The sequence below is a fragment of the Helicoverpa armigera genome, chromosome 20, assembly GCF_030705265.1.
Source record: "Helicoverpa armigera isolate CAAS_96S chromosome 20, ASM3070526v1, whole genome shotgun sequence".
Taxonomy (NCBI): domain Eukaryota; kingdom Metazoa; phylum Arthropoda; class Insecta; order Lepidoptera; family Noctuidae; genus Helicoverpa; species Helicoverpa armigera.
In genome coordinates this window covers 8,236,331-8,264,080 of record NC_087139.1, presented here as the reverse complement: position 1 = coordinate 8,264,080, position 27,750 = coordinate 8,236,331, and the positions used below count along the sequence as shown (strand labels likewise).

The following is a 27,750-nucleotide window of genomic DNA, read 5'->3' as shown; positions in this document are numbered from 1 at the left end:
ATTTTCCCACAAACATAACAAAATCGATCTGGATGTAGTTTACACACTCTAGATGACATTTTTATATAAAAATGAGACTTTTGATTCACACAGTTGTTAACAAAACAGAACGATAAACGCATTTAAACAATTGCGGGTAGATAAAAAAAAGTCATCGATATCTCCGAATTGTGACGTGCTACGAAAAATAAAAAAATATTTTTTTAGTAACCGTCCATAGCCTACTTAAATAATATAGGTTTCATTTCATGAACAAAAAAAAAATTTTTTTTTGTAAACTAGATTGTTCACACTATAAATATTTATTGTTCAAAATGAAAAATAAAGAACAGAAATATCGGATTTATTGGATAATAAACACATTACTTGTGTGAAAGTATTGTAAGAAGTAGACCAATATATTTTTATAGTCCATAGGCTCGCGTTTAACCACTATATCATCTGATGGTAAGCCACGATGTGATCAAAAATGAAGCTCGCTTGCCTAGAAGTATCCTATCCACTCTTGACTTGAAAACCCCCAGGAGCCCGATTCTCCAAAGTTTATAACGTCAAAATTGAATTGAAATTGAATCGAATTAGCAGTTTTAACCATATCGGACATTCTGCTACTAATATAAGACCAATCGAATTCCAACAACATTCAATTACTGCTTGGCCTGCAATTTGGGTGATTTTGGTCTATACTGTAGTTTGCAATCATATTGCAATCGTAAAGCATTTGCAGACAAAATGATTCATTATTGAATGACAGAAAAGGATAAAAACGTTTATTTCAAAGAAAAAATAACGTAATGCCAGTGTACGCTTCAATCGTAATTGAGTCGGAATTGTATCGTATATCGCTTAAGTAAAATAGCGGAATCGTGCTCCAGGCTGTAGCAGTTGACGGGAAATACAGATTCAGCCAGGGAATTGAACTCCGTAGCTGTACTCATAATGAATGTATTCACAAACTTTAAAAAACCTGTACCTAGTTTCGATTTTAATCAAGGTTTTGGCATAAATAATAATAAACTAAATGAATATGTTGTGAGGTTGTGAATCCGGATCCTGAATCACTTGTGTCAAGTTGTGACCCGTAGAGTATTGGTCCAAAAGCTTTAATAGGGTAAGTGCAATAATATGTATTTTACGCTATTCTGTGTTTTTGGATCTCAGTTTGTTTTTAACTGTACTGATTGCGAGTACACTAAGAACGATGAGTCACTTACAGACTTCACAGGGATCTTGGATAGTGAGATATAGATCCGTTTAGTACCTACGCCATATTATGCTGTACTCTTTATTAATCGTATCAATAATGCGGAACAATCTATTGATTTGTCGATACATTTTAAGTGATTAAAGAAATGATAAAAATTATGTAGATAAGGTTTTATATAAATTGACGAAAATACCGATAACTGCCTGTGTTGCGACGGGCCATAACGCTACAAGATGGCGAAATTAATAGTATTAGTGTTTAATCTATTCTGTATATTTAGTGCAAGTGTGGCAGTAATACAAACGGGACAATGTGATCAGAGTATTGCAGTTGTAACAAACTTCAATCTTGATGCCGTAAGTTACGACTCATCTCGATGACCATTTTTTTTTTTAAATGAAACTCCAACATAGTTGGGCAAAAGGCTCGGAGGATGAGGATTCCTTGGTCACGCCATCACGCATAAACGGCTGGACCGATAAAGCTGAAAATTAGAGAGGAAGTAGCTTAGACCCGGGAGAAGGACATAGGATATGGTTTTTGTCACCATCCGGCTACGGGAAGCAGTTATCCCGGGACGCGGGGGAAACAGCGGGCGGAAGCTAGTATAAAATATATTGACTTTCTAAAATATCTTAATAGGTATTTGAAAATGCTTGAATAAGTTTTAATGAATATTGCCTATTACGTTACATAAACAGACCTCAGGTTTATCTAATTTAGTCTAGATTTTTTTAGATTCCAGTCTTGATATTAATATCTAATGGTTATAATTATTTTGAAATTCAAACTTCCTCATTGGCCATTGTGACTTTTTGTGGTGGGAAGAAATGATAAATTCGCGACAAGTTTCGTGACTGACAGATGTGAAAAACCGTAAGGCTGCTTACAAACGAAACAGACTATCAGTCGCCGAATGTCAGCGTCTATACATAGATACCTATTACCCATGAGGTGTCGTCGGTTAGATGTCAACGAAAAAGTGAATATGTATGGAAATACAATGAACTGAGTAACGTTCGCTCACGTTCGGCGGCTGACAGTCACTTTGATTTGAACACAGCTTAAGACGTTCCGTCGCTCGTCTCCGCGTGATCTGACAGATACACTTGTAAACGTTATAATATTTTGAAGTGTTATTTTTTTATGTAATATAAATGTTCACGTTTATGTACGACATGAACTATTTTATCACATAAATGATTTAACTTTTACACTTACAAATTAAAGCAATTCGTAAAAAATAAAGTCCTAACCGTTCCAAAATATTTTTAAGATTGTTATTTGATGTGGTAACACGTTGCGTATGCGTCTAACAGTCCTTTCACACTGGCGGTTTTCTGTCGTGCGAAGCAAGCGAATACTTGCGACACATTGCGACACCGAGCGGGAAAAATCTGTCACTCGATTTTTAACGTCATTTTTGTACCGGGAGTTGTAATGACGCGCGACATCGCGGTCTGCACGATCCGAGAGGTGTCGCTCGGACAAACTGAGCGGTAACTCCGCTGGTGTGAAAGCACCATAAAGAATGTTACCTACTTAATAAAAGTAAAACATAAGTAAGTAAAAATAAGTTAGATGATGGTTAGAAAGGCTACTTAGACATTGTCTTAAATTACACAATGTCTGCAAAATTACTTTTACGAATTTATTTATTCGCGTTAACCTGGTGAATATTCGATAGAAAATCGCAAATGAAATCGAATGAATGAAGCTATCTGGATCTGAATGATTAGGGCCGTTTTAGTACAACGCGATCTTGGACACTGTTTGACACAATGTCTAAATTGTAAACACTGTTTATAATTAGCCAAACAAAAGTGGCGATGCTTACGGCAAACAATCGCCGTGGGCAATAAATAGTTTAAATTCTAGTTTTGTTTCACAGAAAAAGTCTACTTTTTAACAGAAGTCCAAAACTGTTGGAACAAAAAAGCCTTGAAACTAATTGTTTAGATATTTTTAGAATTTTCTTTGTTTTTGCCTGTAACGGCGAGTAGGTACCCATAAAGCAGAAAATAAAATTAACTTTAATTGTAATTTAAACTGGATTATAACCATTTAAACAATTACATTTAAAGTAAGTAAAGTAAGTGTAGTAGTCAAAAAGTTCAAATTCAACTCATAAAGTAAGCAAAAAACGTTAAGTATACGCGTAAAAGAACGATATCAAATTAAGTTATATTTAAACTAGTTATTGCTTGTTAAACCGATAAAGATTTCATAGATTATCTATTGCTTTCATCCATTTTCAGTAATATTTTTTACATATTTAAGGACAGGTGTTTTGCTGATAAATATCTGTAGGTAGATATGCCGCTATTTAAAGTAAAACATTCATACTTTCAATCTCATATTAAAGTTGTGCAATAAATATCAAGTCACGTATCAAATAATTAGTAGATAAGTCGTAAAAGGCAACAATCAGTAGATTACCTAATTAGTATTTTCTAGAAAAATAACCTAAAACTTCCGTATATCATATTTTTCCATCGTCAGTTAGCGACAAAATACAATGGTGATTAATTCAGATTAAGAAAATAACCTACTGACTTAGATAAGGAGCCCTGACACACCCAGTCAGCCTATCGAGGTGCCGATGAAATATTTTCACGTATATTCACTACAGATAATACTGCGGATAATAAATATCCCCAACATACATAGATATACTGTTCAATAATAATTTACATCGTGTGAGTAATATAGGTTTTTCACGGAAAATGTTCCTCGAAATCAGAAATCTTTATGTTCAATGACGCATGCACAGTAATTAGGTACTAGAAAATATAAAAATATATTCTTATACATTAGTTCATAATTTGAAACCTTGCATACTCCATTTGAGTAGTCACAAGATAAACAATCTTATCATAACAATCTTAAAATTAAAATGTGAAAAAAAAACAATTTTAAGACAATGATAACAACTGCCTGCCCAAGCCACTGAGGCATAATTTTATGCAGTACCTAGTTTATTTGGTTCAATATAGAGAGGTATTTTGTGTAAAAAGTCCTATCAAAATTGTTAACCTTTGGTAAGGTCTCTACTCAAATGGAGTATAGATGCTTTTAATATGAACAATTATACCTACGTCATTTTATTGTTTTTTCCTAGTTTGGTGGAGATCCATGGTACGACATAGAATCCTACGCCAATACTCACCAAAGTGGTACTTGCAACACGGCTAGATACACTATAAATGCAGACAGATCTATTACAGTACAAAATTCTCAAGTTGTTAACCAAGCTCTGGCTGTGGCAAATGGAGAAGCAACTATTGCCACAGAATCCATCGGTAAACTTCAAGTGAGAATCGGCGGTTCAACTGGTAAGTAAACATTGCATTAAAAGCTTTTTAACCACAAAATTAGATTTTTGCTTTGCCCATTTCTTGTCCGATTTGATATGGCAACCTTTGATTTAAATATACCTAATAGGTACACCTTATTTCAATGGGTCTTATACTTACTGGGTCATTCTTTAATAAGGACTGATTTTAATATTAGTTTGTACAATTAGTGCTTACTACCACATGTCAAAGTGCGAAATAACCAATATTCGCCGCTTCATTACGCATGTCTCGTTGAAATCCGAGCAAGTGGTGCTGTCCACTAAGTGCAATTCTTCATTTCAATTTCGCTTTAGAATCATTAAACACATCAGCTTAGGGTACAGACTTATAGAATGAATTTGATAGGTGAGTTGAGGCCTATGTTTGTTGATAAGTAGTAATATTTACCTATTCGTGTTTTTATTGCAGTTCCGATAGATTATTGGGTCCTGAGCACTGATTATACTGGATACGCGTTGATTTATTCTTGCCGCAATGTCGATGCAAACACAAGAGAAGGTACGTTGCCCATTTTGGATACTTTAATTCATAAAGATGTCTGTTAACACGTTAATCCCCAAGTGACAAACAATAGTTTTTCGATTATGTCCGGGACCGACAGCGTCCAATGTCTTAGTTTTTTCACTTACTAAAATCAAAACTCTAACAGGTATAATACCTACCACTTTTATTCTAATATTTTTTTCTACAGTTTTCAGTTGGAAGCTGAGCAGAACTCAGTCAGGTTTCACACCGGCAGCTACACAGACTATGACCGGTATTATTAATAGTATCGCTGCACTGAGTCAAAATGACTACATCACAAGAGACCACAGCGCCAACGGATGTTTCTACTACCCAGCAAATGATCCATCTGCAACTTATATCGATCTGCCTGGCACCTGCGAAACTATTCCAGGACTTACAAACTTCAATACGGAGGCTGTAAGTTCATAATTATACGATTGAAGTCAAAAAATGTTCAAAGACGCAATACCAGACAGAACAAAATCAGGCATCAAATAGGCATTCTAAAGTTATGGTTAAACACTAACACATAGTAAAAGATAAAAAAAACGAATTCTCAAAATGAACATGCTATTCCATCTTCCATCCTATCAAATGCTACACCATCGTCTCCATCTACCATTATATATAGATACCTAATTCTTATTCCAAATCTATATATTTGATTTAAGCATGTATGTACCCTACATACTCGTCAAACTTCTTTTTATCGGTAGTTGGTAAAAAATATAAGGTATTGCTTTTTCTCACCAGTATCTTGGAACATGGTACGAGATCGCCAGATACCCGCAACCAAACCAGCAAGGCCAGTGTAACAGGGCTACGTATGGCGATGCTGGGAACGGAATTGTCTCCGTCCTAAACGAACAAGTACTCTCTGAGTCTTTGGCTTCAATATCTGGCTCAGCGACCTCGGACAATACCGGAAGAATAACAGTTACTTTTAACATCGGTGGACGTAAGTTTATACTGATCCAATTATTATCGACTTAAGTAATTATTTGTAACTAGCTACCGACCGCGGCTTCGCCCTCGTGGTGTGTTGATAAAGAGTAGCCTATGTGTTAATCCAGGCTATTACCTAATTTCAACCAAATCGGTCCAGCTTTTTTTGCGTGAAAGAATAACAAACATACATCCATACATTCTCACAAACTTTCACATTTATGATATTAGTAGGATAAGTAGGATAAGCACGCCTTTGACTACATCTTAACTTACATTTTGATTGCAGAGCCACAAAGCCAGGACCTATTCGTACTCGCAACGGACTATCTCAACTATGCTCTTGTATACTCCTGTACCAATCTTGACAATGGATGGAGAAGAGGTAGGTATAGCTTTTAAAGTTATTGTGATTTGATTACTATTGTGGATAGCTACTAAATTAGCTAACTGTGTTTGTTCACAGTTGCAAGCTGGAAACTGAGTAGAACGAAAGCACTAAGCGCGAATGCCTTAGAAATCATGGATCTTGTAATTGCTAATACCCAAGCACTCCACCCACAGTATTACCGGGATACACAACAGACTGATAACGCTTGCTTCTATTATCCTGTACTTGATGGTACCGAAACCACTATCGATTTGCCTGGAACTTGCGCGTCAGCAGCGATAGTTGGCATGCCCAACTTTAACATAAATTCCGTAAGTTCAAATTAACTTTTAAAAGATTTTTGTTGATAAGTGTCTGGTTTACTTTACTACTAACTCAGGATTTATCCATACATCCGACAGTTACTGTTTAAACACTAAAATTGTTACGATAGTACTGTTAAAATTGTACATTAGTATAATTTTATTATGTAATGTGAGAAAAATAATATATACCTTAATTAATATCCTTGTGATTAGCCGCATTTATTAGGGGTTAAAGTATGAAATTGCCGTTTTATTCTAGTAGGTTTTTGAATTGCCATAGAGTCTTCATGGTTTGAGGTTTTCGAATGGAACTTTTTTCACGTGGTTTCTGTGATGTTCTTCTTTTAAAAAATGTGAAACATTTGATTATCGATGTTCAATTGTTTTTGTTATTCAACTTAAACAAGAAAGATGGATACTGCGAAAATTTGAGTAATTTTTGAATATGAGTTCCGACGCGGGATTGAACGGCAGAAACAGCCCGCAATATCAATGCTGCATTTGAAGAGGTGTCTGCTAAAGAACGCGCCGTGCGATTTTGGATTAAACGCTTTCGTGGTGGAAACTTCGACTTGAAGAACGAGCCATGAGAAAGACCGCCTGACAGGTGATTAACGAGAAATTAAGAGAGACGGTGAACGCCGATCCTAGTCAAACTACCCAGATACCCAGCCGAACACCGAATAATGTTGAAAAAATTAGCAGTAAAACAGCCACGACTCATGAATCGACCTTCACCGCTATTGCTCCATGACAACGCGAGGCCTCATACAGCAAAATAAACCGTTTTAACTCTTCAGGAACTGCAGTTGGAAACTATTCGTCTTCCTCCATATTCGCCAGACCTTGCTCTAACGGACGACCATTTTTTTTGTGATTTGGACAATTATCTACGTCACAAGAAGTTTCTTCCCAGGAGGCAGAACAAAATTCTTTCACACTGTTTGTGCAGTCTAGATCCTCAGAGTTCTATCGTAAAGGCATAAATGACCTTCTTATTAGATGACCGCAATGTATAGATAATAATGGCAACTATTTTGATTAAATAAGTTTGTTAAAAATTTAAAAAAAATACAATTTAGGTTTTCAGTACAAATCGGCAATTTCATACTTTAACCCCTATTATTTTCACAACATAGCATGACATGATATTTTTGTGTTTAAACCTTTAACTACAAATTATATTTATGTTTACCAGTATACTGGCGTATGGTACGAAATCGAAAGATACCCGCAACCAACTCAGCAAGGGCAGTGCAACCGTGCTATATACACAGAAAATGAAGGCGTCATAACAGTTATGAACAGCCAAGTGGTCAATGAAGCAAATGCTAGTATTTCAGGCGTAGCCAGAGTCATAAGCACAGATAATTCCGGAGTATTGCAAGTTACCTTCACTATTGGCGGCCGTAAGTTATTGAGTCATTTATTTTTTAATATATTTTTACATTTTGCACAATGCACTATTTGCGGACTAAACGCTATTTGGCGTTCTCTACCAGTATATATAGATAGATAGATATTCTTTATAAGGGACACCAATTTTTGCATTTCTGATCTATTCTAGTTAAAATAGGTGACATAATGGGCGATCTTATCGCTAAGATATGTTAGTACCTTGTATAGTAGACACTACTGAACTTCCTATGCATGTGATCTGGACGTTTTAATTTCTATTTACCGTCCTGACCACTGGCAGTAGTTCATTCAAGAGAAGAATAGACTCAACAAAAAAGAGAGAGTTAATAATACACAAACACATTTTATAACATATTCACATCACAAATTATATTTGAATTTCTTAATGTCTTTAGATGATTCTATCATGTTTAATTTCAGAAGTCACAAATTCCGAGTATTATTTTGATCAAAAAATTATTTACTTAAGTAATTTTTATTTAAATGTTCATCCATTTGTTTCTTTTGTTTAATTATTATTATGAAAATACTAAAATTACTTAGTATTTTCACGCTTTTGACCACATTTTAAGTTACATTTTGATTACAGAGCCAACAAACCAGGACCTATACGTACTCTCAACGGATTATATCAGCTACTCTATTGTGTACGCCTGTACTGATCTAAATAATGGATGGAGAAGAGGTAGGTATAGCTTTTAAAGACGAGGTAAAGAAATATATTCTGATACAAACTAAAAGATTTTCATTTGAAAATATTTTTTCACAGTTGGCAGTTGGAAACTTAGTAGAAGCCAGACTGGCCTGACCAGTAACGACATTAGCGCCATCAACAACGTCATCGCTACCACCCAGGGTCTTAACCAAAATTACTTCCGATCCACAAGTCAGACCAACCAAGCTTGTTTCTACTATCCTGTGTTCCCAACACTCCCAGACACTATCGACCTGCCTGGACCTTGCGAAACTACAACCGTCTCTCCTATGCCCAACTTTAATATAAATAACGTAAGTTTTTGTAGTGTGTTGCTATTGTACTTTATATAGATAAGTAGGAAAACAAATCAGTCTCATTGCGAAAATAATAAACTAATCGACAATTATTTTTTTCACCAGTATCAAGGATTGTGGTACGAAGTTGCTAGATACCCGCAACCCACACAGCAGGGACAATGTAACCGCGCAACGTACGGTGCCAACACTGTTACCAACAGGCAAGTGCTGAATCAGGGTCTGCTGTCGATAGATGGTACAATTGCTCTTCCGGATAGCAGCGGAAGATTGCAAGTTACATTCAACATTGGTGGCAGTAAGTTCAAATATCAAATATTTTTTGTAAAACATAATACCTAAGTGCAAGACAATAAATAAAATACTTATATTTGGTTTCAGCGCCCCAAACTACCGAACTATTAGTACTGTCAACGGACTACGAGAACTATTCTATTGTATACACTTGTCAAAATATAGATGGAGGAAAAAGACGAGGTAACTGTGAAATAAGATTTCATAATCAGGTTTTAATTTAAATATTGTGTCTTTAAGTTACTAAAGTAGTTAATTTTTATTTAAAGTTGGCAGTTGGAAGCTGAGTAGAACCCCAACACTGACTCCGCAAGCCATTTCCAACATAAACAATGTCATCGATACCACTCAAGGTCTAAAAGAAGAGTATTACCAATCCACAAGTCAGAGTAACGAGGCATGCTTCTACTACCCTACCGGACCTACTGAGAATGAAATCAGATTACCCTTCACCTGCGACACCGCACTTCGTGGAATCTCGTCCTTTAACCTAACTGCAGTAAGACATATTGTTTTTTTTTATAGCTATAGTAAGTAGTTTAATTGAAGTGAAGCTAAATAATATGCAATAATAAAATTGTCGCTCTAAGAGTTTTAGTATGTAGATAAACACATTTAAAGATACAGATTATTTCCCGTGTCCAAAAACTAAATTTAAATACTTAGTTCATTGAAAGTTTTAGTATCTTAGAATACCCTAAATACTTTGTGAAAGTAAGATTACGCTGGACATGAACTCTCAGAAACTTAACACATGCTCTTTTTCACAGTTCGCACGCACCTGGTACCACATTCAAAGATACGACCCAGTTCAGGGCACAACCTGCAGTGGTACTAGATTTACAGTGAATTCTGGTAATACGCTAAATGTCGTTGACTTCGAAGTTGTTGGCGAAGAATTGGTAACCGTTGAAGGTACCGCCCGAATTAACTCTACTGATGGCAGCGGACAGTTATTGTTGACTACTACAAATGGTGACGGTAAATATCATTGAATAACACTCCAGACAATTATACTCAGTATTTATTATCACATTTAATATCGGGCATTGACAAACGTACAATTTATGTTTTTAGAAACTTCTGAGATTGTCCTCTACATATTGGCTACTGACTACACTGGATACGCTGTGGCATTATCATGCGAAAATGTTGATGACGACTGGAGACGAGGTAGGTTATTCAATTCTATCTTATAATTTTATTAGTGCATTCACCATTCTAATGAATAAACAGGCAAACCTCTATACTGTGAACATGAGCTAAAAAGTCGCAGATACTGTAAAGAATTAAAACTAAATGTGTATCAATATTTTTTTTACATACATCATCGATGCACGACTTTTTACAATAAATAAATGTTATCTGCTCTTACAGTTCGTGCATGGCAGTTGAGTAGTGGCAGGACACTGCCAGCCGCTGCGGTCCCTGTCATCACCACGTTGATAAACAACCAACTGGAGCTGCATTCTCCTTACTTCAACGCCGTGACGCAAAACGAAGATTGTCAGGAACCCAGCTCAGCTATGCTCTTCAAGAGCAGTATTATTGTGATATTTGTATGTACTGTATTGCACGCCCTATGGTAATTCAAACCATTAGGATTAAGTTTGAGTGACTGAGCCGGTTTTGAACTCTTTCACTTGCTTTAATTTCGTGTCAAATATGTAATTTTTATATAAATAAATTATTTGTATTTAATGAAATACAATTATATTTTAAGTTTGACATGAATGTGGTTTTTTTTTCGTTGGATATTTATCATGATATTTATCAACCATTTCTTAAAAACAATAACCTATTACCTCCATGGTGATTCTTACCACCCTATCACTCCTAAGGAAAACGTCTGGTTGCTTGTTGCATAAAATGATGAATGATAATAAAAAAAACTTAATTTTAAAAAGATTATAGGCCTACTAAAATAATGCATAAGTACCAACTGCTTGCAAAAAGGAAGGGGTTTTAACTTTTCTCTAAAAGAAGCTTCATAGCTCTAAAAGAAAAAGTACTTATTGAGGGTTCATTCATTCACTTCATTATCCATATATCTCCCAGGATATGTTTCGTTAAAAACGCTTAAATGTATAAACTTGAATTCAAATACATACTGAGATCTATGATGGTCCCATGAAGCAATCATAAAACAATGGATGTCCTCATAGGTATCTCTGCAAGGAATCAAATCTATATGTATACTTAGAGTACTTCCCGTTGATCAGCAATTACATTGGCAAGTATTACTCTACCTACAAAAACGATAGGTATTCTCCTGCTACTGAACCTTTATGAACCTTCAACATAATTAATATTTGCTGGTTTACCTACATCATGGTTCTAGAAATCAGGTGACGCATAATTTTTGAATATATATTTCATGCAGGAGTTCCAGGAAACTTTGTAACTGACCCATATCTATCGATAACGTCGTACAGCCATAAACCGACCAAAACTATTAGGAAACAAATATTTTAATATCACCTGGATTACTCATGTCCAAACTTCACTTCCTACATGGTTTTATTTATTTCCTTCAACAGACGATTATATTAGCCAACATGTGTTGCACCATAATTAAAAAGATACCTATGGTATTCCAAAACTAGTCAATAAAGCGAAACTAGGTCAGAAAACAATGCCATAATCTCCTAACGGGTTTCATGAAGATGCAGAAAGTACCCTTTTCAAATTTTTATGTGCCCATTTACTAGGAAGAGGTATATTCGTGTGTTATAATTATAACTATATTTATCTTTAAGTCATGTATCTTTAAGTATCATTTGTTTGATTAATATTAACTGAATGCGCCATCAACCTTAAGATGTAATTACTTTATTATTTAGAGAAACCCCATACTTAAATTGTGACCCGACACAAAAGGGGAAAAATACACCAAAATCGTCAACGTTGACCCAAGTTAAAGTACTTGCTGCTTTTTATCGTATCAGTAAAGTGGTATCGACTGATTTTACTACATTTTTGTGATTAGGGAATAGATAAAATGGATAGATAGTATTTTATATATATTGTCCAACTCCCCGATATCGGGCTGAGTTGCAAAGGGACATAACGCTGCATCATGTCGAAATTAATAGTTTCAGTTGTTAGTTTCTTTTGTTTATTTAGTGCGAGTATTGCAATACAGGAACCGGGGCAATGTGATCAAAATATAGCAGTTGTTCAAAACTTCAATGTTCAAGCTGTAAGTACTAGATATTCTTATTTCCTAAAACTAGAATAATGGATACTTATCCGGCCTTCAAGAGATTGACCTACTTAAGCAATAATAGCCATTTTACTTGGCAATAATTGGTAATTTTAATTGTGTAATCGTAATTGAGAACAAAAATGGTTATATAGCAATTTTTTTACTGAAAGTTCATTTACGAATATTTGCTAAAAGTGAAAACATCTGATATACCTTCACAAGTTTATACGAAAATAATATTAGCCTATTCTGTCCATGTAGTCTCATGACTTCATTTCGCAGTTTCATGACTTCATTTCCAAAATTATGCTTTTTAACATGAATGAATGAATACACAACCTATGAATCATTTCCATGGAAAGTGACGCACCACTTTTCTGGGAACTTAGTTATCTTTAAAGGAAAAAGAAACGGTATTTGTTTTTATCTCGTTTTAACCATTAATCAGTTTGACACATTAGCTTAATTTTATTGGTGTCGCCTTTATCAAGTGTACGGGAACTGCTTACCTTCCTTGACTGATTTTAACAGTCCTAATGTACTTAACGGTTATTCAAAATGTATTCAGAATCACACAATTCATGCCTATTTTTGTTTTTCTTTTAATATATTTTTTGCTAACTAGTATTTTATTGTTTCATATTGTTAGTCGTTTACAGGTGCTGCCTAAATTTTCTCAATGAACTCACATTAATTTAAATTATTTTACAGTACAGTGGCATTTGGTACGACTTAGCTTCCTACGCCAGTCCTTTCCAAAATGGCTCTTGCAGTACAGCACAATACACAGTGAACAGCGATGGTACAGTCACTGTAGTTAATTCTCAAATATTTGGCCAGACCCTTTTCACTGTGACTGGTACAGCAAGTCTTGCAACTACAGACAACTCAGCTAAACTGCGAGTGACGATTGGAAGCGGTAAGCGAATATTATTTTATCCTTAATTACAATGGGTAAACTCTGATTTAGGAAATCTGATAAATCAAATGTGAAGAACTACAAAAACACTATGTTCTTGAATCAAAAATATTGATTACATTTAGAAAACTTTGTTGTTAAATAAATATCTACATGATTGTCTGTTTTAGGTCCACCGTCAGACTATTGGGTCCTTACGACGGATTACATTTCCTATGCCCTGGTCTACTCCTGCCGCAATGTCAATGCCAACACCAGAGAAAGTAAGTTATAACAATTAAAAGACCTAATAATTATAGCGATGGATAAATGCAAAATAGAACTATGAGATAAAAAAATACAATCGAAAACAGAACTAATTGTTGTCATGACCAATAATAACCAATATTTAAGTTTATTTTTTATAGTTTTCAGTTGGAAATTGAGCAGAACAAAGGAACTAACAGCGGCTGCTGAAGCAGCCATCAACAATGTGATCAATTCTGTCTCTGCACTGAATCAACAGCATTATGTTGAAAGAGATCACAGCACTAATGGATGCCACTATTACGACACATTTGCAAATGGTATCGAAATACCAGGGGCCTGTGAAACCGTTAGACCAGTTCCTAACTTCAACGCTGGCGCTGTAAGTTCAGTTTTATAATATAAATAGAAATAACGTCTTTAGGGAAACAATAACTACTAAATGGGTCCATGTCCTGTTGTTCTTTATCAACAGTACCTGGGAACATGGTACGAGATCGCCAGATATCCGATACCAACTCAGCGAGGCCAGTGCGACCGGGCTACGTACGGTGACGCTGGTAACGGAGTCGTGTCAGTCTTGAACAGCCAAGTTGTCAATCAAACATTAGATACCATATCAGGGGAAGCTAGACTAGCAAGCACTGATGGCTCAGGAAAGTTACAAGTCACCTTCGTCTTTGGTGGGGGTAAGTTAAAGTGGATGAGTACATTTTAATTAAGGAACAAATTAAACACGTGTGCCAAATCTAATCAGAGACACCTACTTCATTGCAGTGCCCATCAATACCGAATTATACATACTCGCAACAGACTACGTGAGCTATTCTCTGGCATACAGCTGTACTAATCTATCCAATGGAAATAGGAGAGGTAAATTTTATTTTATTAAAATACAAAAGTTTTACAAAGGAAACCCATGTTTAAAGAATCATTGTTTTAGTTTCGAGCTGGAAACTCAGCAGAGGCACCACGCTAAGCCAGCAGGCCGTTCTCGCCATGAATGCAGTGATTGCAAATACTCAAGGCTTAAGAGAAGAATATTACCAACCAACAAGCCAGAGTACTGAAGCTTGCTTCTACTATCCTGCCGGGCTTACTGATGGTGAAGTGAGACTCCCTGGCCCGTGCAATGAGACTATTACTGGAGTGCCGGCTTTCTCCTTATCTACAGTAAGACATATTTTTTTTATTATACCTAGTCTACTGTCTAACTCAAAGACTATGTATTTACTTTATGGTCTAACTTGATGGCAACCAATAATTTGGTAGGAAGTGGATCATGGACCATCATAAGATATCATAGTTGCTTCGTAAGTTGTAAATCATTTACTTTTTTTACAGTTCGCACGAACATGGTACCACATTCAACGATACGACTCAGTACAGGGCAAATCTTGCAGTGGTACAAGAGTGACATACGTTCCAGGAACTGGTACCTTAAACGTCACTGACTTCGAAGTCGTAAATGGGGGGTTAGTTACCTCAGAAGGGACAGGTCGACTCAACTCCACTGATAACACCGGGAAGTTATTGTTGAATATCCCGGGAGCTAACGGAAATGGTAAAAACTTCTATTGATACAGACATAAATCTGGTTTAACATTTTTTGTTAGGAATTTATATGGTAAAAATGTCCATCCATCCTCCGAGCCTTTTTTCCCAAACTATGTTGGGGTCGGCTTCCAGTCTAATCGGAAATGTGTATATGGTAAAAATGTGTGATTTTTATTATTTCTAGGATCAGAACTGGTAGTCTACATTTTGGCTACTGACTACAACGACTACGCTGTTGCGTACTCTTGTGAAAATGTTAACGCTACTGAAAGACGAGGTAAGACCAGCCATGGCTGCTTTGATAGCAATGCCTTATGTTATTTCTTTCATTAATCTATCTAACAGCTAGAACTGACTACAGCATATCCGCTATGAGCTATTATTGTCTTTCTAAGTATCTCTTGCATACCAAAAACTGAAAAATGTGAAGGATAAACTCTACTCTTCCTGGTCTCTTCATGAGCAAAGGCCTGTATCCTACAGTGGGGCAATTAAAAGACTGATGATGAATATCAGTTGCTATCAAATAAATTAACTCTGGATGTAGTCACACTAATGTTTTTAAAACAAAGATCAGAATTCCCTTATATAATTGTTTACTATATTTACAGTTCGTGCATGGCTGTTGAGCAGCCAAAGGACAATGTCGACCGCTGGCGTGTCAGCTATCATTGAACTAGCACAGACCAGGCCAGAACTGAATTCTCGGTACTTCAATAACGTTCCACAGCACAGCAGTTGTCTGGAACCCAGCTCAGCTTTTACGATCCAAAGCAGTATTATTTTAATGTTAGTGTGTGCAATTTTGCAAATGCTTAGGTAAATGATCATTGTTTAATGTTTAACGATGTTTAAGGTTTAGTACCTACTTACTTACCTACCTACTTAATAGTTTAGTATTCGTCCACAACGCAAAGTTGTTTTTGTAGTATTTTTTCATCATCATCCTCCGAGCCTTTTCCCAATCATGTTGGGGTCGGCTTCCAGTCTAACCGGATTCAGCTGAGTACCAGTGCTTTACAAGAAGCGACTGCCTATCTGACCTCCTCAACCCAGTTACCCGGGCAACCCGATACCCCTTGGTTAGACTGGTGTCAGACTTACTAGCTTCTGACTACCCGTAACGACTGCCAAGGATGTTCAATGACAGCCGGGACCTACAGTTTAACGTGCCATCCGAAACACAGTCAATGGTGTCTAAGATATACTTAGAAAGTACATACAAACTTAGAAAAGTTGCATTGGTACTTGCCTGACCTGGGATCGAACCCGCGCCCTCATACTTGAGAGGTTGGTCCTTTACCCACTAGGCCACCACGACTTTTTTGTAGTATTTTTTATAAAAGCTAATTATATTTTAAGTAAAGAAATGAGTTTGTTTTATTTTGTGTGTGCATAGGTACCTACTCATATATTATCAAGCCGCGACGTCCAAATAAAATTGTTAGTTTTGTATTTAAAATATCCATTCAATTGTTATCAGCTAACCCTTCCCCACGCTTTTAAGTCTCAATTCTAGATTTTAACTAAATAATAAAAGTATATAGAAACCACATAGGTACCTATGTACTTACCTTTAAATAGAAAACAGCATAATTTCGGTTCACCCATATTAGATTGATAAATGCGAAGTTAACCGTTGAAATCAGCAACTCTTTAGTGAAATTATGATTTTCAAAAATCTGAAAACAGAAATATTCTTTAAGGTTTTGAAGGATTTGTCTAAAATTCTATAAGCCTTTACTTAACATTAACATAAATAGAAGCTTGTTAAAGATCTCATAGATATCTTTTGTTTCAAGAGTCAAGAGAAAGGGAATTGCCTACGTAGAAAATTATCAAAATCAGCTTTGTCTAACTTAGTTGTACTGGTTTGTGTGTAAGTAAGTAACGTAGGAACCCAAAATTCTCAGTTTTGCGATGACTACACTTACCCATGGTTTCACAATAACATTTTTTATTTAGTAAGCGTCCAATTTTGCACTTGTATCACCTACAATTAATTATTCATTTGTTTTTCCTTATTTTCTTTTATTTGAATTTGAATAATGGCGGTAATCGTGCTGCTTATTCATAGACTACATAACATTCATTGTCTATGCCTAGAACTAATGTTATAGTTAGCAAAATTTTTAATGAAATAGGTGCTGGCCTATTTTACTTTATATTTCATTTATTTATGATTTTAAAGATAAAGATTAAAATAAATGTAGCGAAAAGTTCTAAAAAATGTAACCTCTTGTATGACTGTGATATTCATTTCATTCATTCACATGACAAACAAATTCATTCAAGAATTCGATCACGTTCATTAATCTGTCAATTATTTTTTCATGAATTGCGGATATCATGTAAATGTATGAGAGGAAATCACATTTCTTATGATTAAGCCATTATTTTACTATATAACGCGATTGAGTATACCAATATTGTAACAATGGCTACTAATGAAGAAATTACCGGACCTATCTCCCAAGAAGACATAGAGGCAGCGGACAAATTGAAGAATGAAGCTAATGAGTATTTTAAAAGTAAGTATTTTTTTATTTATTAAAAACAATATACCTCAGCGATGTTAATCAGCTTAAAATATGGTCCAAGTATGATTATGATATGGATATTGATCGTGACAGGAATAGAACAAAATCTGACTGACATAACCTCAAATTACAGAACAGAGTTACAATAATGCCATCGAGTTGTATTCAAAAGCTATTGAGAAGAACCCGAAGAATGCGGTGTACTTCGCAAATAGGAGTATAGCTAACTTGAGGCTGGAGAACTTTGGTTACGCCCTGAGTGATGCGTCGAAGGCGATAGAACTGGACCGAGCATACACGAAGGCCTATTACAGACGGGCGGCGGCATACATGTCCCTAGGAAAGTACAAACTAGCGCTTAAGGATTTTGAATTCGTAAGTATTGTTCTCACTTTTATATTTATGCTGAAAGTTTGATGGAAACTTAGTTATCATCTCACAAACTTAACTAATTTAAAATGTAAGTCATTATGTTACATTGTATTTTATACTCCACAGAGTATTTGTACATCTATATATTTTTATAAATGGCATAATGGAGAGTTCATGTTGTCTTAGCAACCATTCCACTGGACTACATTTTACACCACACAACAATTATCTTGAGACAATCTATGAAATTGGTTTGAAGCAGTTCATAGCTGTTTCAGTACGACTTAATTATACTTAATATAATAGTTATTTACCACCATATTTTACGAAGCAACAATACAATGGCATTTAATATTGATCTTAAACATTAACAGGTAACCAAAGTTAGGCCAAATGACCAAGATGCGAAAATGAAGTACACTGAATGCAATAAGATAGTTAAGAAAATTGCCTTCGAAAAGGCAATTTCTGTTGACAAGAAGGAGGTCAACATAGCGGATTCTATCAACTTGGATGCTATGAGTAAGTATTTGTTGACCATTTGTATTTATTTACCAAAAACTCAGATCCGGGTGAGACTCGACTGAATACAGCAAGAAACTGAATGGGTCACACATTCTCATCAACAAAGGCTTCAACCTCTTTTGCAGCTGGTGTCTATAATCGGGTAATAGAACCTCTGGGTTGCCCTTAAGCAAGAAAAAAACTTTGAAAACAAAATTGCAGTCTTAATTTTCTTTGTTACCTAACACAGTGAACGAGACAAGATTACCTCCACTTTTTTCTGGCAAATATGCTTTAAGATCCATACTAGGGCTTAATATGGAATCCATACAGTGAACATTTTGAAGAACATATCTTGAATTCTTATAAACTTTTATAGTTAATGTATTTAAACAAACGTATGGTGCTGTATTTAAACAAAAAAACAACTACGTAATCATCATTCTATATTTAAGGAAATATTCTATAGAGAAAACTATAAGGTACTAACAAAGTAATAACCCAAATACTAGGCCTATACAAATCAGATAGTGATGACAGAAATTATCATAAACTTATAATGATAACAAAAATGAAATTGATTGGTTGTGATACTTTTATCTTGACCTGCCTGAATATTAATGGACTTTAATTATTGGTCGCTTATTGCAGTGTTATTAACCTTAAGCCATTGACCTTAAATTCTAACCCAAAAACTTTATTCAACTTAGGCTGATAAATCAGCAGTTTTCGAACATCTAAACAAAAGACTGTCCCAAAACACAGATCCTTTACTGCTTGCTCTGTGTTTTGCATTTAGCCTCAAGCACTGTTCTCTTCTGTTCTCTGACTTCTCTTTCTGTTTCTTTAACTTTTGTTTAACAACAATTCATTAACATTGCTGATGAGCCACAAAAATGTTTCATCAGGCAAACTTATCAGCTTAGAATGTCTTTACATAAAACAAGCAAAATCTCATTCTATCCCCAACTATCAAATTCTTTGGTAAATAACAATGTAAAAATTGTCTGACTTTCTTAAATAATAAGAAAATTGACAGGTAAAGATGTTGCGATGCTGCAAAAGCAATCTCTCATTAGCTACCTGCTACATATAAAATATTGTCAACACTTCTTTTGGCAAACAGATTCTTCCCCAAGCTTTTGACGTTTCTTAAGAACCTGTTATACATAGGTCTATATGATATAAAAAACCTTTGACTTTGAGCTCTAGTTCTTTATTTATTGATTCTGCTATAGACAAACTCTTGGAGTCTTGACAACCAGCCTAACAAATTGGATCTTTTTATACTTAAAGTTGTTAGTTATAGTTGTATAAGTTAAAGCAATAAAATCTAAATTGCTTATTATGTTAACAGCCATTGAAGATGAATATGTCGGTCCAGCACTTGAGGATGGGAAGGTTACCCTCAAGTTTGTCACTGAGCTGATGGAGTTCTATAAACAACAGAAGAAATTACATAAGAAATATGCCTACAAGGTAATTTGTATTGATAAATCTGCCTTTTGGCCAAGAAAGGGTAACATGCGCAAGCCCCCTATTACATGAGTCTCAATAGAATGCATGGTTAATAGAGAAAGTAAATGGATAGTGTGAAGAAAGTTATTTTATTGGTTCTTTAATAAAAGTGTTTTCATAGCATTTGCAATACATATTGCTAGACATTATTTTTGAAGTTCATAAGTGCTTGTAAAGGCCTAAATGATATAAATGATTTGACTTTGATGCTTGAAATGGGTGGAAACGCTACTCTTTCGTTTTTGTTCTAACCGAGACTGAAGAACCAATACTATATTGAAATCTTTTTGATTATGAATTAATTTCCAGATACTCATTGATGTCAAAGCCTACCTACAAAAGCAACCGTCTCTGGTAGACATCAAAGTTGCTGATGAAGCCAAGTTCACTGTCTGCGGAGACATTCACGGCCAGTACTATGACTTGATGAACATATTCAAGTTGAACGGCCTGCCTTCGGAGACCAACCCTTACCTCTTCAACGGAGACTTTGTGGACCGAGGATCGTTCAGTGTGGAGTGTATTTTCACACTGTTCAGTTTTAAGTTGCTGTTCCCTGATCATTTCTATATGTCTCGAGGTGAGTTGTATGTAAAAGCTTTGTGTCGATGAATTAGCGATTGACCTGAAGCTGAAGAACCAATTGAGATGAAGAATAAGGGATGATTTTTCAACATTGTAATGCCGTAACAAATCTATGAGGCTGCTAGCTTTTATACGAATTGTAAAAAAAATGTTTTCAAACTCGCTAAGCTATTGTTCCATCCCAGCGGATTAATCTTCATGCTTAATGACATCAATTTTATAATTTAAAGCTTAATTGCGAGCCCAGTGTTGCAACACTTGTATGATCGATCGCATCATGCGGCTGTTACTTAACCACAAGCTTCTTATTTACTGAATAAAAACCAAAAATTCTTCCAGGAAACCACGAAACCCTGGACATGAACCGCATGTACGGCTTCCGAGGTGAAGTTTCCTCCAAATACACATCTCAGATGGCTGACCTGTTCACCGAGGTGTACAACTGGCTGCCATTAGCCCACTGCATCAATAGCCGGGTGATGGTGATGCACGGTGGTCTGTTCTCCAAGGATGACGTCACGCTCGATGATATCAGGAAGGTGGACAGGAATAAGCAGCCGCCTGAGGACGGTGAGTTTGTATTTGTATAGAGAATGATACTGTGTCCACCGAGGTGTACAACTGGCTGCCACTGGCTCACTACATCAATAGCCGGGTGATGGTGATGCATGGCGGTCTGTTCTCCAAGGATGACGTCACGCTCGATGATATCAGGAAGGTGGACAGGAATAAGCAGCCGCCTGAGGACGGTAAGTTTGTATTTGTATAGAGAATGATACTGTGTCCACCGAGGTGTACAACTGGCTGCCACTGGCTCACTACATCAATAGCCGGGTGATGGTGATGCATGGCGGTCTGTTCTCCAAGGATGACGTCACGCTCGATGATATCAGGAAGGTGGACAGGAATAAGCAGCCGCCTGAGGACGGTGAGTTTGTGTTTTTGAATAGAGAATGATACTGTGTCCACCGAGGTGTACAACTGGCTGCCACTAGCCCACTGCATCAATAGCCGGGTGATGGTCATGCATGGCGGTCTGTTCTCCAAGGATGACGTCACGCTCGATGATATCAGGAAGGTGGACAGGAATAAGCAGCCGCCTGAGGATGGTGAGTTTGTGTTTTTGAATAGAGAATGATACTGTGTTCACCGAGGTGTACAACTGGCTGCCACTGGCCCACTGCATCAATAGCCGGGTGATGGTGATGCACGGTGGTCTGTGCTCCAAGGATGACGTCACGCTCGATGATATCAGGAAGGTGGACAGGAATAAGCAGCCGCCTGAGGACGGTGAGTTTGTTTTTGAATATAGAATGATACTGTGTTCACCGAGGTGTACAACTGGCTGCCATTAGCCCACTGCATCAATAGCCGGGTGATGGTCATGCATGGTGGTCTGTTCTCCAAGGATGACGTCACGCTCGATGATATCAGGAAAGTGGACAGGAATAAGCAGCCGCCTGAGGACGGTGAGTTTGCTTTAGAATATAGAATGATACTGATGGGTTTCCATGGAGTTTCTTGCTGGCTTTTCTCCATGAGACTAACTTTTAGGAACCGTGCAACTACTGTGATGATATTTTACTTTGATTGATTGGGCCTAACCCTAGAATCTATAATGTAAAATATTACAATATTACCACAACAGTTTTGTTTGTTTACCAGATTCGCTTATCTCAATGCGATTAAAAAAAATCTGTACTTCATTTGATTAGGCACACTAAAGGTAAACAATCTTGATAAGATTTCCTTCACAAATAATATTAAAAAATAAACTGCCACTTAAAATAATGGCTCAACTGTTTGCGTTATTGTCATTATTGTATTGTATTGTTTTATTGAGTTTTTGAATAAAAGTCATGTCAAGATTGTTTACCTTTAACTAACTGCTACTACTTTTACGAAATACCCTACTCAAATGAAATATAGATAGCCCATTTATCGTGGAAGACTATAGTCTACATCTTTATATAGGTGCACGAATTAGTTCCCACTTAACACTGACGGAAGCTAGTTAAACCTATTTTGTATCCCTCAGGTATAATGTGCGAGCTCCTCTGGTCTGACCCTCAACCCATGATGGGCCGCGCCCCGTCCAAGCGCGGCGTGGGCTGCCAGTTCGGGCCCGATGTCACCAACACGTTCTTACAACGCAATGGCTTGGATTACGTCATTAGAAGCCATGAGGTCAAGAACGATGGGTATGAAGTCGCTCATGATGGGAAGTGCATCACGGTGTTCTCTGCACCTAATTACTGGTATGTTTTCTTTTGATATTAAAAATAAAAAGTATTTAATGTACTTAGTATTAATCAAATTACTCACCAACACGCCATGCTCAGCGCGGTGGAAATGGTCATCCCCTCAGCGCGTGGGGAGGCCTTTTTGACCGACTTCCCAAAAAGGAGAAGGTTCACAATTCGAGGACGACGAATTAAAATTATAATGAAACATCTTTGGAATGAGAAAATTAATTATTATGTGGAAATATGATGTTACCTGGACCCCGTTTTATTCGTAGTTTTTACTAGTAGTTTCGAGTTGTCTGGGTAACTGGGTCGCTCCATGTAAAACACTAGTTCTCAACTGCATCTGTCTAAAGCTGTAAGCTGACCCCAACATTTGGGAAAAGACTAAGCTGATGAAGATTTTACAAATATTATTGTGAAATAATGCTTAGAGAAATCCTAATTAGTAATTAATTGTTTGCTTTACAGTGATACAATGGGTAACCTCGGTGCTTTCATCACAATGAATGGTAAAGACTTGAAACCGAACTTCACTACTTATGAAGCTGTGGTAAGTAAAAACTCATTACTATTTCCTACTAATATTTTATATTCAAAAGTTTGTTTGCGTGTATTTATGTTTGTTCCTCTGTTACACACAAATAACGATGGATTTTGATAAAACTTGACAGTTTATAAATGTATAGTGCTTCTGCCTTTATCCCAATAAATAAGTTATTTAAAACAACATATAGGTAACTTCTTACCCACGTGCAGGAAGTAGCCCTAGTATGCTCATTCAGACATAAAATTTATGGAAAAATAAACGTTTAATTCCAGCCACATCCAGACGTGAAGCCGATGGCGTACGCGAACTCATTCTTCAACATGCTGTGCCAATGATCGAGTACATAGGTGACTACTCTCTCCAACACCATGCGACCTCCTCCATCACAAACTTAGAAACAAAACAATAGTAGGTGGTACCCTTATTCTATATTCAAAAATTATAAATAATATTGTGCAGAAAGGCGGCAAATGTGGTCGAAATTGGAAATAAATGACGCCATCTTGTGACGTAATTCAGTGTTGCCCGTTGTTTGTTTGTTCCACATTTTATACGTAAATAGTTATTTGTTATACAAGAGTGCAAAGTTGCTTTTTAACCGCGGGCTCAATTTTAGCGAGATTTAGATAGCGAGGGAATTAAAAGAGCACAAGGTGAAAAATCTTTGCACTCGAGTGCAACACGTAACTTTTCATCCCACCTCATCGAGGAAATTAAAAAAACAAAATGGCGCGCACATACGAGAATCAAATTTAAAAGATGTACCTATTAAAGTTCATATATTTGAAAACTCACTTTAAAAATGAAACGACGTTAAAAATCTGTGTAAAAACAATAATAAAAAATACTTAATTAATTAAATAATTATTTTAAGCGGTATTTTATTTGTTTAATATGTATTTGTTTGAAAAGTCTGATCAAGATTGTCACAAATGGAGTATTGCACACGATTTTCTAAATTCAAATCACTTTGCCGCTCTAGAGGATAAAAACGACTTTTGCGCTCAGATATCAAAGGGTAAAACTACTCTTTCCGAGATGGTGGGATGAAAATATTATTTTATGACTCGAGATCTTGCATTAGATGAAATTGTATTTCCATTTTTAATTGTATTTGTATTGCGTATTATCACAAAATGGCGTCGTTATCACCATTTTAGCTACATTTATAAGCTTCAAATAGGTATTACAATGCAATAAATGGTCACAGTTTGTCTGGATCATTATTCAACAGACATGAGAACTAAATTACCGTATAAGAAACAGGAGTGATACCTCCTTTTAATTTTTGAACATGTAAGGAGCATTTATTCATTCTAATAATAATATTCAAGACAGTTTATCTGCATACTCGATTATTCTAGAAATATCATGATGATTAGTTACGTCACCACTGAGCCGATTTGAACGAAACTTTGTGCGTTTTAGCTCAAATTGCATCAGGTACCTAGTCACCGCTCCAATATCGGAACACTTATTAAAAATGCAATTTAGAAATAGTTCTTACACAGCTTAAAAACGCTTGAAAATGGGGGAGAGTCGGGTAAAATCTCGCATAGGTATTCTTCAAGACAATACGAAGGGGTATTTTTGAGGAAATGAGTGTACGCTTAGATTTTTTTGTTCTTTTTTCCCCATTTTTGTTGCGTAGTCTTATTTCCTCGATAGTACGCGTAGCTTAGCGAAGCACTGTCTTTCGAGCTGCAAAACTACTTGTACATTCTATTCATAAGTCTTAGTTGTAAACTTATGTTTTTCACGCGCTGTTGTGAATATTTCTGTAAGTGCACACGATTTTTAACGGTAGTTTACTTTGGTTTGACCAGATGTGGTGAATTTTTCTGTAAGATGCTTCGTACTTGCCATGCTATTTGTTACAGGTCTTGACATTTTTGGTTATCGTGTTAAGACAGAGGTCAAATACTCCTTTCTAAATGCCCGGAGTATATTTCAAATCTAATAAAGGAAATATGTTTAGCAATATCTGTATTTGCTGCATCTTATCTCAATGTGAATTACCGTTAAAAGTTCGCGTTTAGTGGCCTTTCCGCTATCACTAGCAAGTTAGTGACACTCTTCAATTAACTCTTAACTAAGTCTTATTTCATCGAATAATTAGCCGCGTATACTCTAGGTCACAATAATCCAAAATAATATATAAACAATTAAGATAAACATAACATTATTTCAAGCTGTATTTTTATCTTTAAAATAAAATAGTGTAAGAGGTTCAACACTCCTTATTTTGCAACAGCGCCGAATGAATTTGTTTTCTTTTTTAATTATTATTTAAAATATATATTTTCCCCGCCATTCACACATCACTGAATGATGTCAAAGATTTAATATTAAATAATGATAAAATGTGTATATATTTTATACTTTTAACTATGAAAGTTGCACCGAACAACATGCCGACGTATATACTTTGCATTTAGTTACATGTCTTTCCAATATTGAACAGAGGGTTTCGTTGACAGAATAGTAAAATACAGGCCATTCTTTGTTACAATAATCGTCTCAGAGAAACTTGCTGTTTACACAATAATTATAAATGATAATCATACAATAAGCGAAATAACGCCCTGGTAAGTAATTTGTGCAAAATTGTCTTGTCTAATTTCGCGATGCGATTATTATATTTTACTATATTGTCTGCGAAAGTCTCAATACTAGCTTTTACAATATAATTAGTTACCACATATACTATTTACTATCTAACTCGATAATGCATTTTTATTTTATTATTCCAATTATATTAACAAAAATATTATAAGATCTAAAACGGAAACCTGCATTTAATGAGGGAATGTGGTGGCAACTCTTGCAAGATGGTTGAACCAATCTTTGATCAGAAATCCTCTATGCCTGAATACCCTATGTGAATAGAATAGAATAGAATAGTCTTTGAGTATTAAACCAAACAAAATGTGTTGCCATTCTGCAAGAGTTGCCACTAAAACTTCGATGCTGTCATATTTTTAATCTAAAGTAAATAGCATAATGTTGTCATGCAATAAAATTACTACTTACGAATTATTATGACCAACGTTGGTGAAAATTAGCTTTATTGTAAGAGTACGTACACAATAGATGGGGGCTTTACTTTGGCTGTTTTTATGCACATTCGGATTTAGAATAGAATAAGAAGGTGCTAATGAAGTGTTTGGAAAACTGAAGTTTTTCACGGCTTGGTAGGAGTAATAACTAATTTACTTAGTAATTGAAATGTCTGAGGGTCGGTTGCATCAATATTCAACTACTTCAAATTTTAATGAAACGGTCGTGTATTAAAAATAAAATAATGCAGATTTTGCAACTGGCCGTTAGGATGAGAAAAATAAGGATAGTGTGCAGTAAAAATAAGCCAAGTATAGCCTAGTGTTAACATAAGGAGGAGCTTGGGTCGCACAGCCTGATGGCTTCACGCAATGTGTATTCAATACTCCTGTGTGCACATGACTTAACTTTTGTTCTTGGTGGTCGCTGTGTAAATGACGTTCTTATGAAAACGTTGCCTTCCGACGGCAGTGATGACGTCATATTATTTAAGACAGCTCAAGGGAATCAATGTTGTGGTCGGTTGCCGTAATTTTGACGATTTCCAAACGATCAAATACACACGGGTGCAGTTGTTTTGCTTGCAAAGTAAGACTCGTCAAAAATAGTGATTTCAAATAACACCATCAGCGATCATCAAAACAATGATCAACATAAAAAAATGCTCAAAAAGCATAAGTTTTATATAACAAACTCTTAGGTAATAAATGAATTATGTTAAATAATTAGAAGTACACGATTAATGTGAGGGAATACAATATTTATGTCAATGATGCGGTAAGGATAGTTCAAGGTTTGCATTGCCCAGCATATCAGATGATGTAGATAGGTTTTGGTGTTGACTTTAATAAAATTGTTAAATTTGTCTTTTGCGTTTTTTATTGTTTTGCCCTTTTCATTTCGTTACTAGCTTCCTGCGTATACGCAAGGGCTCAGACTTACTTCGGAAACGCAAAGTTATTTGACGAGCAGTGTAGACATTCAAATAAAAAACAAAATTTAATTCG

General features: G+C 35.8%; 2 protein-coding genes across 2 annotated transcripts; both read left to right on the top strand.

The window, feature by feature from the left end:
* Positions 1-1,400: 1,400 nt before the first annotated feature.
* On the top strand, positions 1,401-16,738 carry LOC110376457 (uncharacterized). Its single transcript, XM_064039869.1, has 26 exons — positions 1,401-1,563; positions 4,329-4,542; positions 4,975-5,064; positions 5,258-5,490; positions 5,827-6,031; positions 6,308-6,403; positions 6,485-6,720; positions 7,913-8,123; positions 8,723-8,818; positions 8,903-9,141; positions 9,250-9,442; positions 9,526-9,621; positions 9,708-9,937; positions 10,209-10,419; positions 10,516-10,611; positions 10,816-11,024; positions 12,512-12,640; positions 13,358-13,565; positions 13,736-13,828; positions 13,973-14,193; positions 14,287-14,500; positions 14,589-14,684; positions 14,755-14,984; positions 15,156-15,375; positions 15,553-15,645; positions 15,980-16,738. Exons 1-26 carry the CDS (start codon positions 1,441-1,443, stop codon positions 16,189-16,191), a joined length of 4,494 nt encoding a protein of 1,497 aa, XP_063895939.1. The 5' UTR covers positions 1,401-1,440; the 3' UTR covers positions 16,192-16,738.
* Positions 16,739-17,656: 918 nt separating this feature from the next.
* Positions 17,657-27,609, top strand: LOC110376416 (serine/threonine-protein phosphatase 5). The gene is made up of 9 exons (XM_049848910.2): positions 17,657-17,899; positions 18,042-18,283; positions 18,655-18,802; positions 20,142-20,263; positions 20,612-20,882; positions 21,227-21,457; positions 22,926-23,145; positions 23,605-23,686; positions 23,956-27,609. Exons 1-9 carry the CDS (start codon positions 17,806-17,808, stop codon positions 24,016-24,018), a joined length of 1,473 nt encoding a protein of 490 aa, XP_049704867.1. The 5' UTR covers positions 17,657-17,805; the 3' UTR covers positions 24,019-27,609.
* Positions 27,610-27,750: the final 141 nt, after the last annotated feature.